The sequence below is a fragment of the Stegodyphus dumicola genome, chromosome 10 (assembly GCF_044657685.1).
Source record: "Stegodyphus dumicola isolate Sdum_Otavi_A_Nest chromosome 10, ASM4465768v1".
Lineage (NCBI taxonomy): Eukaryota > Metazoa > Arthropoda > Arachnida > Araneae > Eresidae > Stegodyphus > Stegodyphus dumicola.
The window spans coordinates 57,611,813-57,626,241 of NC_140777.1; the positions used below are offsets into that span (position 1 = coordinate 57,611,813).

General features: G+C 34.4%; 1 protein-coding gene across 1 annotated transcript in view; it reads right to left on the reverse strand.

Annotated features, from left to right (window-relative positions):
• Ranbp21 (exportin-5-like protein Ranbp21) overlaps positions 1 to 14,429 on the reverse strand; it is a 179,327-nt gene that overhangs the window by 137,232 nt on the left and 27,666 nt on the right. Inside the window, exons 3-7 of the mRNA XM_085825111.1 lie at positions 14,280 to 14,352; positions 12,949 to 13,086; positions 9,305 to 9,487; positions 9,131 to 9,154; positions 7,226 to 7,405 (exon numbers count right to left, since the gene is read on the reverse strand). Coding sequence (XP_085681237.1) covers positions 7,226 to 7,405; positions 9,131 to 9,154; positions 9,305 to 9,487; positions 12,949 to 13,086; positions 14,280 to 14,352 — 598 coding nt within the window. The remainder of the gene's footprint in view (positions 1 to 7,225; positions 7,406 to 9,130; positions 9,155 to 9,304; positions 9,488 to 12,948; positions 13,087 to 14,279; positions 14,353 to 14,429) is intronic.

The following is a 14,429-nucleotide window of genomic DNA, read 5'->3' on the forward strand; positions in this document are numbered from 1 at the left end:
AACATAGTGTATCAAATCTTGCGTATTTTGGCTAATGAGGAGAGCATAAATCTCCGCCCATTCCCTTGAGTGTGTTGACAACTTTGCAGATTGTATTTACTGCCGGTTTGTGCTTCAGGAAACGACGATAAGCTTCTGTATTGTTGATGGGAAGAGGGAGGTGATTTCCTGCTGTCAGACGGCATTAAAAAACATAGTGGTCTGGGGAGCCTTGTGCTGCCCAGACGCATAGGTCCATGGTTGTTATGCTATGTCTATTGAAATAGGTCGAGAATGGGCCGTGTCCTGTAATATAAGCCCTGAGAGGGGGTGTTGCAATGTTGTGTTCGGTGCTGACTTTTGGGAGGTAGCTGTATGTACGTCTTCCAGTTGTGCAGTGCGTCCAGTTTTCCTGCCAAAGGTTTAGGCCTTGAGACCGGAATAGCCCTTTAAGGTAGGAAGGAGGGGCTGGGATTGTGATTTGTTCATCTTCTGGATCAGTGGTCGCTTGCTTGGCCAAGCTATCAACAGCTTAATTCCCCTCATTTTCTGCATGTACCTTGATACATGTGAAGAATGTTTCTGCGGGTTGCACTGTAAAAGTTGTTGTAATATGATGATGAGGGGCAAGGTGTGGCTGTGATTTTCCAGTGCTATAAGTGTTGACATACTGTCTGTGAAAACTTTTGCCTGTTCTATATTATTGTTGAAGATATATTGTACCGCCGTTGTAACTGCCTACACCTCTGCCTGGAACACACATTTGTTTAAGTCAAAGCATCCTTTCCATACATGGATGATTCTTCCTTTATGTTGGTGAGATGTTAATGCTTATTCCTGTGCCTATACGTGCAGGATGAGTGTGAAGAGGGTTACCTGGGTTTTGAAACAGCAGAGGATTGTATGTTACGTTTCCAAATGTTGCATCTCTGCGGAGGTATACGAGGGTGGTGTAGACTGCCTCTTGTTCTGCCCATATGTGGAGTGCAAAGAGCCCTGCAACGACTGTCGCTGAGCTTGCGACTGTTGTGAGGTACGCTTTACAAAGATTCAGGGCGAATGGTCGTTGAAGAGATGCAAGATGTTTGATCTTTCATCCTCCCATAGCTTGGGCCCATACGGCAGCAGCGTACAAGACTATTTTCTCAGCTACCATATGGTAGAGATGTATATACTGTATTCTAAATATGATGGTTCTGGTCCCAGTTTCTACCTTGGAAGCCGCGTGCCTTTCTGGATATTGCTGATGCTTTGTTCTTTAGTTTTTGGATGTGAAAGATCCAGGTTAGTTTTTTATCCCAGATTATACCTAGGTATTTTAGTCTTTGGACAATCTTCATGTTTGCTCCTTGTAGTTTGATGCAGAGGCAGCACATTGGACTCAGGCGTGCTCTGGGTATTATTATTGCTGAGGACTTTGCTGTAGAAATTGTAAGCTTTAAGTTGCTGCAGATATTGATGAGGAGTGAGCAGACTTCGGTACCATTTCTCTCGAGCTGCTCATGAGTGCGACCTGTGTCGTCTGCGTAGGCGACACTTGTTTGTCAAAGCCAGTTTGCATTCAGTACAGGGTTGAATGTTAAATTCCAAAGAATCGGTCCAGCACAAGAGCCTTGGGAACATCCTCTTTCTTGCACTTTGAAGGCGGTGCCATTGTTGGTGGGTATGAGAAGACTACGATTCTCTAGATAACTACTAAAAAAGCTGAAGAGGTTGGCTGGACTGCATGTCAAACGGCCTGTCTTATTGCTGGCCACCAGAGTGTGTGAAACCAACACCTCCTAGAACTAACTCAAGGCCACGGCATGCAGTTCGTGACGTCACTGCAGTAGAGATACTTTCGTCCTCGCTAACTTTAAGGATGCTTTCTTAAACATCTATTTGACAGGCTTATAATTAAATTGAACTTAAATTTTCCTATTTAATTCTCATCGTTTATAAATCTGGAAAATACCTTGCTTTCATTACAATGTAAAGAACCGAGATTTTTATTTTTAGAATGTTTTCGATACGAATAACTAGAATTTTTAATTCCATTAAAAGTTATTACTTATTTTACCAAATTTAATTGCTGAGAAACTCATGTTAACGAAAGAAACTTCACACTTAATGAATCGGAATTTTGCCGAATAATAATAATAATAATAATAAATGCTCATGTTTGAAAAAATAACACTAAGCTTGCAACAATTTAAATAAGTTTTCATAATTATGAGTCATTAGTTGTACAGAAAGATTTATACATTATTTTGCATTCTAAATGGCAAATATCAAACCTCTGATAGAGGTCTGATATAGATCTAAATAGCAAACCTCTGATCTCTACAGCGAAATTTTATATGATTTAGCAGTATTATGTGAAATGCAAATATAACAAATCCTAAATTGGGATATTGAACACAATGAAAAATACAATTATCATTACATTATTGGATTGGATTATTCAATTATAGCAAAGCACACAAGGGCTATCTGGCTAAAGGGAGGAATGCCTTCGTGGAGGACTTTCTAAGGGAAATTGGCTCGTATACACGTTACACATGGGGAAAACCACGTCACTGCATTATTACTCTCGAATAAAACCACTAACATATAACGCTCTTATGGTGCATGGGATGAAGAAAGAGAATTTCAGGATTTTTAACATATATATATATATATATATGAATTAATTAAATTAAAAAATTAAAACATAATAAAAAAATTTCATGAGCTTTGACATATACACATATAACAGTTGCATTGATATTGCACTATGTATGTAAATGAAAGTGGAATACATAACGAATACCTTTGATAAAAAAGAAATGAAACTCAGAATTTCATAAATTTTGATGCGTGCAGATATATAGAAATGCATGTATTCTCTGAATCAGGTAAAAATTCAAATTTTGCTTTGAACAGTTTGTATTTTGTGCCTGTTAACTACAGGCTTAGGCACATTATTCATTTTTTTTTTTTTTTTTTTTTTTGCAATAATTATTTAATAAAGAATTTGTTGCCACCATTACTAAATATTTTACTATCATATCAGACGAATAACCGATTTCACATGCATCTATAAATACATAAAAGTCTTTCAAATTTTGTACAGTTAATTTCACTGCTATTTGTCTCTGAATTTTGCTTTGTAAAAATTTTTGTCCGTTGTCCATTGACAGAAGTTTTTGAACTGTTACGTAATTATACATAATTACAGTAACAAATTTGCGTCACATGCGTTATCGTTATCATATGATATATTTATTATCGTCGAAACGCTTGCATTCAAAAATTGTTATAATCGGATTTAATTATTTAAGCTAGAATTAAATACTACATTTTGTAAAATTTCATTTTTTATGCTTTATGTTGTATTAAGTGAACTTTAAGAATATCAGACATTAACTCATAAAAATTTAAATAGCGTATTTTTTCACATTAATATTAGAAACAAATTTTCATTAGGTACAGAGATATTACCTAGATTTTTCAAGGTCCTCAGATTTTAATAAATACGCTGTTGCTGTGACAAATGTATTGAGATATTTAAATGCAAGCACATTGCAACATATAAAATGTATTTAAAAATTCAAATTTTTATTAGTCCTAGATTTAATATCTAATCCTAATTTTAGGTCACACATTTGTTTAATTTACTTAACTTCGTAAATAATGTCATTTCCTACAAATTAAGTGACTAGCATGATGATAAATATGCCAGCTGCTATAGATTGAACGATTAGCATGACGATAAGCAATACTATCTGCTATAAATTTAATTAATAGTATGATTAAGTCATCATATTCATATAATCACTATTATACTTACGATAAGATTAAATACATTTACTACTTATGAGTACAAATGTATGTACTCGCTTTAGTTTATGATAATTATAATATATTTAACACAGAAGAACATTTTAAAGTGCAGATAAGTATAAACTTATTCATTAAAAAAAAAAAAAAGAAAAAAAGAAAGAAAGCGCAACTTACCTTCGAAAATTTTGTTGGCTTGAAAATGTTTCTATGAATTGTGTTTATCCATTTGTTTAACAATTCTTTCTTTTTCAGAAAAGAGAAAACCTATACTTTTGGACCATTTGGGTAGTTGCCTTTGCAGTTCGGCTCACAACATGTGTAAACCATATCAAAAAATTTGAAAAACAAATAATATGAAAGTGGAATAGTCTTAAAATATCTAAAGAATGAAAGATAATGTCGACTGTTCTTATGGAAGAACTGACCGAATGACCGTCAAAACTCCGGAAATCCACCCACCACATTCCTGGGTGGGGAGAACTAAGTGGAATGCAATCCCTACTAACACTGACATCACACCTCCTCCTGGGAAACACGCCGTGGCCTTGAATCCAGGGGGTGCTGGTGAAACGCACTCTGGAGGTCAATGGATATGAACTGCTATTGCGTTGAATTGTTTCACAAATTTTGTAGAGAGCATGCGTAGTGGACAGACCAGTGCGAAAGCCATACTGCCTGGGGCTGAGATGATTGTTGCTATGGAGATGCTATTTTAATCTGTTAACAATTAATTTCTCGTGAACTTTCATCAGGGCTGACAAAAGGCATATCGGGCGAAATGAGCGCAAATCAAGCAGGCTTTTGTTCTTCTTGAGGAATAAGACAACTTGTCCTTTCTTTAATGCCTGCAGGAATATTTGGTTGTCAAACAGCTAGTTAAAGAATTTGTGGAAGAAGGAGGGGCCGGCTTTGTAGGCAACATTGATGATGTTATAGTCCATGCCGCCCAGACCGGAGGCCTTTCTCGGGGATACATGTCGGAAAACTTGCTTGACTTCCTTATCACTAAATGGTATATCGTGTGGAGTTGGTTGGATGTTGGTATTCATGCAAACAATTTTCTGTGCTGGCATATCTTCCTCCGAGTTGTATGAGGGGAAGACTTTGTTGAGGATTGTGGTCGTTATATTCTGCACTGGATTGTTGTTGCTTGTATTTGGTGGCTGCATGAAAATTTGCACTGGCTGATATATTTTACTTGAGGCTAGCTTGTGGAGGATTCCATACAGATTGCTGTTTTCAGTACAAAATTTTCTCCAACTGGTAATTTTGGCTGAAAGTATGTCGTTTTTGTATAGAGCTCACTCTTCTTCTGGTTCTGGGAGCTTGTTCGTTAGTTTCTGCTATATGTTGATAGATTTTCCCCAATATGGGAAGGCTTGCTACTGAGCCTTCTCTGCAATAAGGTTCCTGTATCAGGAGTAGATCTGCATCATGGGATGTTGCATGAGTGACTGCTTGAGAGCACAGATTGATGAATGTCTGCAGTGCTATCGCTCATAGGTTGTGCTGCGTTTGATTCTTTCAGCATACCTGCTGTAGGTGGGACAGGAGATATCATAGGCAGGGCGGGTGCAGGATATTTTGTTGTTACTTCTGTAGTTAGAGTCTGCACAGCTGATGCAGGCGGCCATCTTGGAGTTGCAGTTCTTGGCATTGTGGCTTCCGGAGCAGTAGGCACAGTAGACTTTTTTATTGCAGTCTTGCTGCGTGCGCCCAAATTCCTGGCACCAGAAGCAAAGTCTGGTGTTGAAGAATTCCGCAATTCGGTGCAATCTCCAGCCAAAATACATTCTGGAGTATTGCATGATGTGGTGGAAGGCTGCCGGCTGACATTCCAACACCGATTTGAGACCATTTTCTTTATCTTTTAACTAGTATAAGACTTTTGCAGTACTGCTGGTAAGGCTGTGTTCAAAGCCTAGTGATGTTCAATGTCCTCTCCTTGGTGACGTCTAATTTCACGTCATGGATTGCAACTCTGGGTAGTCTGACTGCTGGCAATTTTGTTTTGGCAAACTGTTTGCCCTAAATACTTACCCACTCAGTAAGTTGTAGGATCACCTTGGACAGCGATACATGAAGCAACACGTCTAGGTACAGAATGAGACTATGGACGGTGTCCTGAGGAATGGCTCTCCATTCCCAGTCAACCATTTACTACAGTTTACCTTCTAAACGCTGTAATGGCAGGGTCTGCAAATGGTGTCCAATCACATCCCAAATGTGTTCGATTGATGAGAGATCAGGGGTGAACGGTGCCTAGGGAAGCATCTTTACACCTTGCAGAGTACATTGGCTGATGTAAGCAGTGTGTAGTCAGGTGTTATCCTGCTGATAAAGGGTAAACTCCCTAAATGCTGGGGAGTGTCATTGGCCACAACACATCATCCACGTATCATTGGACCATCATACTGCCCTTAATACAAATTGGAGGTAACCTGGAATCAATGCAACTGCACCCCAAACCATGATGCCACACTTTAGGGTGTTCTGCAGTTGCTGTTGCATTGGACCTGTCTCCACATCCAAACCACACTCGTACATGACAACTATCATTGGAGAAACAAGTGTGACTGATCCGAGAACCTGACCTGTGCCATTCTGTAGTCCCCATCGCTCGAAACTGGCATCACTGTGCAGATGTTAGTGTCTTTGATAAGGTGTCAATGGCAATCTTCTTAACGGACACCATGAGTGACGGCCACTAGCCACCAATAAATGGCAAATGGCTCTGGCTGAACAGGCACCCCTCGAACATGACATGTTTTCTTATTCCAACCATCATTGCACAGTGGATGTGCCCAGGTGTATGTCAGCTGAGGTTTGCCATATGGACCACCCTGCCCTTCTCAGTCCAATCACCATGCACCTCATAAAATCGTTTGTCTGCTAGAACTACCTCTATTGACGATGGACTGGCATTCTCAGCTATTACACATATCCTGTGGAACAAGAACAAATTTTGTACAATGATTTTTTTAGCAGAACTAATGGCATGAAAACTGAACATTCTTCAGGTTCCTTCCCTGGAGTGCACTGGAGAAATGTGCATTTCATATCATTTGCATAAATCAGCGAAGTACATCTACGCTGAAATTTGCATAATTTTTGGGCCATTTCTTCTTGGTGTTCATTTTCAATGTCGGGTAGTGTACCTCACCTTATATACATTGCAACATGTAGCTGATACTCACATAATTCATAGATTATAACTCATACACATCACAATTTATTACACGGGCATTTTAATTTCTATTATTCTAATAACAACTCTTTTTTAAAGCTATTAACTTAATGCTTAAGGTCTGTTTGTTGCAAACTACTTTTAAACAAGCCAAACAATGCATGATATATTTTGGAATATAACCACAATAAGTATGTTAAATATAAAAGTCTCATCAAATATATATTAATTTTAATATAAGTTTATATGTTTTACTTTTCTGTCAAGAATGCTCAATAAGCACTGTGCAGCATGTGTTCTTAATTCTTCATCTTCTAATAATACACACAAATGTTTAATTAATGAAGTTTCAGTGATATGGTTAACTGGTACCCATTCAACAAATACAGAGAGAGTTTCTAGAGCAACTTGTGCAACTCGACAATGCATCCTTGCCTGCAAAGAGAAAGGAAATATATATATATATATATATGGGGTGAAGACAAACAATAAAGAAGGGAAGGAATAAGACAAGTAGCCCACAGCATACAGGAATAATAATATAAAAACCTAATGGAAAACATAGCTAAAAGATAAAACTTAAGATGAAATAGGACTAAAAATGGCTTGCTATTTATGAAAATGTACTATTCTGTTTATTAAAAGAAAAAGTCATTTTATAGATTTTCTTAAAGTAATTATTATAAATTATTATATTATTGGTAAAAGTCTAATATCTTCAAAATATAATTATTTTCAGAGACATTTTTCTCTATAGTGTTGCAAATTAATTACCTTATGCATTGTCTGTTAACCCTTTGATGGGCGGTAGGATGCCAGGCATCCCACCTTTGGTTGCTAAAACTAGGACTTTACATAAGTATATTAGGAGAATTTACGCTCAGACAAAGATGCCATTTTACTGCTATAGATGAACGGTGGGACAAGCAGTATCCCCCCATGTCATGAATTACTTTAAAGGTTTACCTGTTTTTTTTTTTTTTTTTTTTCAAAAAAAATTTTATGCACCAAACCTCAAAGTGTTAAAGCAGTAGAAAACGGACCTAGTTTAAGCTAGCTAGAGAGAAACAGCAGAAAAAGCAAATGCCTTCAAGTTCAGTTTTTGTATAACTACTGAACATGATCCTTGGTTCCTGTTTTTATGAACCTTCCTAATATTTTAAATTCTGGCTCCAGCAGTAAAACTATTTTTTTGCTCAGACTCATAACTGGATCCAAAGATATGTATACCAATATCTAAGTTCTAAAGTTACATTCTCCAAATACTCACTTTCTACTTCATCTTCCGATTTATTGCGACGAATGTTCCTACATTCTAACAATACTTCTATTACATTTTATTACTACTTATAGACAGCAAAAGTTCCTGTTCAATCACCCATCAACAACTGTACACTCTTCAAGAAAGATGCATGAGTAGAAGCTTTCCATAAAAGTGACTTGAATTACTAAATCTAACATACTATGGTAGGCAAATTAATATGATTTACCTTACAGATAAAGAGCTAAATTACAGTTTTATGTATTTTCATCTTTCTAACACAAAAGTTACAGTAATGTTTCTGTGCATAAATTAAATATGTCAAAAATGCTACATGAAAGTTAAATCTGTGAATCTCAATATAATGGTTTAGAGTGGGCTGTTTCTGTTATACCAATAAATTACTCAATATTTAAAACTAGTAAAGAAACAGCCTTGTATTTGGCATAAATTCAAACAAAAAACTCAATCGTATGTGAGGGCAAACAGGTCCCTCTTCATCAGGAGCAAAGAAATTTGCAAAACTGGAAAGCAGGGGCGTTAATGGTCCCATTTATACCTTACTGCAGTAAAGCAAACAGGAAAGTAGTGCCATCTGTTGGCAAAATTAGTAACAAAAATTGAAAAATTAAGTTAACAGAGCTTTAAAAGTATCAGGAAGAACTTGATTGGCTTAAAGTCATTAACTAAACAAGCTAAATCTTTGTGAATGTGAAAAATGCTCCATTCAATATTTATTAGTAGCAAATAACTATTATTTGATACATTAAAATTATTAACCATAATCGGAATATTAATAGCATAAAGTGATTCAGCAGTTGTAATAAAAATATTAATACCACTTATAAAGTAAGCAGCTTTTGATACAATAAATTTAATAACAAATTGAAATGTCTTACTTTTGTAAGAATTCCACTTTGCTTCTGTAAAAAAAAATTTAAAAATATATTTGTTAAAATAAGCAACCAAATTTAAACAAAATGTGTCAAAAGTGCAAAACAGTATTTCAAGAGAAATTTACATTTAAAAGAGGAAAAAAATGCAAAGGAGCAAATATATTTTCAGCAACTTACATTTGAAAAATATTTGTTACAATTTTCGGAGACAGTTTTCAAAAAGAATGCAAATAATTCATTTAAATGTGAGCAGAGTGTCTTATAGATTTCTTTCCTTCTTTGCTCAGGAATATTCTGGAATTGAACAATATCTTCTGCCAACCGTAAAAACACAAGCAGTACAAGTTCAGTTTGAGAATCCTGAGGTACAAAAATTTAAATTACTCTCTTTTATAACAGAAAAGAACATTAATACATTGAATAGCAAAGAAAATTGTCCATTGTTAACAGAATGCTTTTCCTGTTTGATTAAAAAATTAGCAAATAAATACATAAAAAATTAAACCCATACGTTACAATCAAATATACTTTAACAAAATAAAACTTGTAAGATACATCGAAGTTCATTGAAACTATGTAGGAATAATGCAAGGAAAACAATTCTCATAATGCATAAATAAGAGGAAATAAAAAACAGAAGATCATCATGAACTTAAGGGGGGGGAGAAAAAATCTTGAGAAGCATTAATTTAGTGAAAGCTCATGTGGACAGAATTAATATTCCTTATTATTTTTGTTCTGTAATATCAAAAAGCCCAGCCAAAAGAGAGAAAGCAAGCTTATATATTGCATATTTTAATGCTTTCAACAAAATCAAAAGGGGAAAAGAAAAGTAAAATTATATGTTAGTTGAAGAAATATACTATCTATTTGAAGGAAATTTAGTAAAAACCTTACAAATAACATAAATTTCAAAGACATTTTATATCAAGAATTTATTTTATGTAAAAATTAATACAAGCATATTTAGTTTCAAATAAAATTAATATAGCAGGAAAAAATTTTTAAACAAAGCACCTCAAATTTAAAGTACAGTCTAAACACATGGTGACATTATATGGGACTAAAAATGACATTTAAGTACTATAAATAACCATTCTTGTGCGACTCTTCCAAGCCCTTCCAAAGCCTAAAAGAAAAGTAGTGTATTTTTATATTTCCCAATAACTGAGCATTCTATATGATAGTCTGAATATTTGAATTCTCACTCCATACAAATTCCTCTCAAATATTGCTCTACCACAACATAACACGCATTTTCATTCTACAGATGAATATTCTATTCCACCTGCATAAGCATAATGCCTCATTTCCATACCTGATAAAATTCATATTGTCTCTAAAAAGCAAATAAGATCAAAATACACTTGTGTGCAAAATTAAGAGAATTTGCACATTATGCCAAATTCTGAAAAATGAATAAACACATTTTAAGTGAAATTTGATATGGATATCCATTTATAACACAAGAAGTGATTTACCATTCAAAAGCCATTTTATTTGTATATGATTATCAGTAAAGCTCATACTGCACAGATGTCTAAAATCCATGTTGTGATATTGAACTGAAAATGAATCTAATGGCGGGTATGGTTCCCCCTCAACAGCCAGGCAGGTCGTGGAGAACGACAACATACTGGACAAGATGCTATTGAGGAGTCTATGTGGCAGTTGATCCCACTCCTGCAGCAAGGCAGTTTTCAACTCCAGGATGGTTTTCTGAAGGGGATGGCAAGATGAAATTGTCCTCCCATGAAAGTTCCAGCAGACATGCTCTATAGCAGGAGTGGCCAACTTTTTGGGATCCGTGGTCTATTTCACATTTAAAAAATTGAAGGCAGTCTACCAATGGCAGAGCTAAATTAACGTAATGTACATGTTTATGTATTTATTTTTGGTAACAAGAAAAAATGGTAAATTATCTAATTTTTCTAAAAAAACTTAATATTAATATTTACAAAATAAAAATTTACTGATGAAAATAATCAAAGTATTTATATATCAAAAATTGACCATCTTATTCACTTCGTTTAGTTGAAATTTGGCACTGTATATTTGCAGCACGTTTATCATATTGTGGCTGGTATGAGCTTATTGCAATGTGTAAACACAAAATTAAATGTTCATCTGTTAAACGTGACCGATGTTTGGTTTTTATGGCGTTCATGGTTGAAAAAGCAGATTCGCAAAGATTCGTTGATCCAAAGTATGATTTCAAATAAAAAATCAATTTGTAAATATTTGGAAACGTTTCCTTAGAAATTAATTTGCAAAAATCAGTATCTCTAGATGCTTTGGATTTAAGAAATATATCCCATCTTAATTTAATAATTTCTTCCTCGACCATCACTGATGTGGTATCTATTAAATGTGCTATTTTTTCAGATGCTCCATCAATGTTGACATTTTCATTAAATGGAAATATCATAAAATTGAGTATTTCTTCCAACCTAATTAAGTCAGCGAATCTTCTTTCAAATTCTTCAAACAAAGCATCTAAGTGTTCGGCGAAATCTTCGAAGTCTCGGTTTGGATTATGGATGCACTCTTCCTCCATGTTTTTGAAGTTTCTCAATTCATGTTTTCTTAATAGAGATGCATACCTTTTAACTGTTTCTTTGAGAAAGTTTTAATCGCGCTCCTCATGTCTGTTAAACATTTATTCTTTCCTTGTAAATTTAGATTTAAGTCGTTAAGTTTTGCAGTGATATCGCAGAGAAATGCGGTCAACGTCTTGGCCATCCCTGCTCTATAGGATAAAGGTAAGGAAATTTGTCTGGCCAATCCATATGGCGAGTATCCTCATTTTCTAGGTAACTGTTGACCAGCTGAGCTTTATGTGGATGAGCATTGTTGCCCATTAACAGGAACTTCGAACCATTTTTCTCCGGATAAAGGTATCCCTAGAATCAGTGCCCACACTGAATCGCGACTCATTTGTAAAAAGCATGGTGATACACTGAAGTCAGGTCCAAGGTGCATATTTTCTGCACCATACTAAATGCAGCATCTTGTGCGCTGTAGTGAGTGGAAGATAAACAGCTAGTCCTTTGGCATAATAGCCCTATCTCCAGCAGCTGTAGACTGTGAAAATTTCGTTCCAGTAGCACCATATAGCTCATGTAAAAACTGTGAAGCTGTAGCAGTCATGTGCCACCATGCTAAAAGTGCCAAATAATGGTCCTCATTTGTTGTTGTGGATCTTAGTCGACCTTGTCCAGGTCATCTCAATATGGATCCAGTGTTCGAAGACTGTCTATTTTCTATAGAAACTAATCTTAAAATCGCCAAAATGTTGACAAGTCACCAAATTTAGAACCATCTAATAAAAGAATTCACATCCCCAAAAGTGAAAAGTTGTTTAAGAGCTCCTCATCAGAAAAAATTAAATAATTTCGAAATGCTTGTGTTTCACTTCTTGCTCAGAAACTCTATCCCACAATTTATATTAGAAATAGGAACAAATTATAACCCATGAAGGCATTTACCCATCCAAAAGATAACCATATTTGTCAGCAAATTGCCAAAAATATTCCTCCAAAATGCTAATTCACACTCAAAATGACAGTCGTAAAAACAAATAGAAATTTCAAATGATTAAAATTAAGGACCTTCTGTCAATTTTGAGCAAAATTAAGGACTTTTAAGGACCAAAAATCAATTAAAAAACTTAAGGACAATTAAGGACTGTACGAACCCTGAAATGTGCAATAAGTAAATTAAAAATACTGATTCAATTATCTCCAGATAGCTATAGAAGAGTATTTTTTGAATATTTAAGAAAGAAAGAGATATGAATGTAATCCAAAATATATACCTACACCCATAGTACACAATGCATGAAGTTCTTCCATGAGTGATGGCCATTGTTGTGGCCACTCTCTCTTTATTATCTCAACTACTATTCGAGACAGGGCATCTTTTATATAAGTTTCTTCTTTTGTAGCAGACTCTGCATCCTATAAAATACTTAAAATTACACATACATCATAAAAAAATTCCATGTTGAGCTGCTGGTAACAATGACAGTTTTAAGCAATTTAAAATGATATTTAAAAGCTTAAAATTATTTCAGACATATATTTAATTGCTAACCATTATCAAACAAGTTTCCTATAACCTTTTTTTTCTTTTTAATTTTAATGAAAAATCAGTTTTATCCTTAAATTTTAAGTCTTGAATTTAAAAAAACATAATAAGCATAAATTTTAGTTTTGGTATCAATAGTGAAACAAAAAATATATTATGCGGAAATTGTTAAACTGATTAAAAGTTATTTACAAAAAAGTGTACAAGTTACAAAAAAGAAAAGTTTCATTAAAACACCTAAGAAATGTTTTTCTTTATCGTTATATGGTATACACCGACATATCAACACCACCGATATAAATCTGATCATATATTTGTCTTTAAAATAATTTTGAAATAAAATACATTTAATCCTACACTTACAACAAATGCCATTCTAGCTGTCCAGTTATATATGTTGATTCCTGGATTTATTTTATTCTTTATAACATTAATAATATTTTCCTAAATTAGGTTTTATTTAGTTTAACATAGGTTTAAGAATGTTAACTAAATAGTTTTTATAAATAATTAATTTTAGTTATGTGGTATACAGTAATAGACATATACGTATTTCATAACATTAATATATCTCTTTCTTTAAACTAGTTAACTTAAAGAAAAATTAAAAACATATAAATGAAGCAGTTAATTAAAAATAATAGGCAAGCAACTGTTGTTGCTCATTAGATCATTTTTATATGCATAAATGTACCACGTGTAAGTATATGCTGGTGGTAAACTTAAAATTATAGGATATTTAATCAGAATTTTCCCTTTTTCACAGGCCCCACCATAATGGCATTTACTTGGCATCATCTGAAATACAGTAAAATGCTTTTTTCTTGGAAGAGGTAGTTTGATGTGATTTTACTAAATGCATTAACAGGTGAATCTGAAAAAATGTTTTCGAATCAAATTACGTCTTGCACAGGAATACCAATACTGTTTGCATTTATATTACAAGTTATAAATTCTGCACACCAAAATGACAATATTTGATCTTCAGGCAACAGAATGAGGTTCAAAACAACTAATATCATAGCTCAATAACAGTAATTTTCAGAAATATATGTTTACTTACTGTGCCTATAAGCTGGATAACATTATCTTTAATCCATAATTTCTCTTCACAGTCAATATCATTCCAATGCAGCCTAGATTAAAAACAGGAGCATTTAGGTAGAAAGCAATATTTTCTCTGTCCCTTAAGCATTTTCAACACAGTTAAATT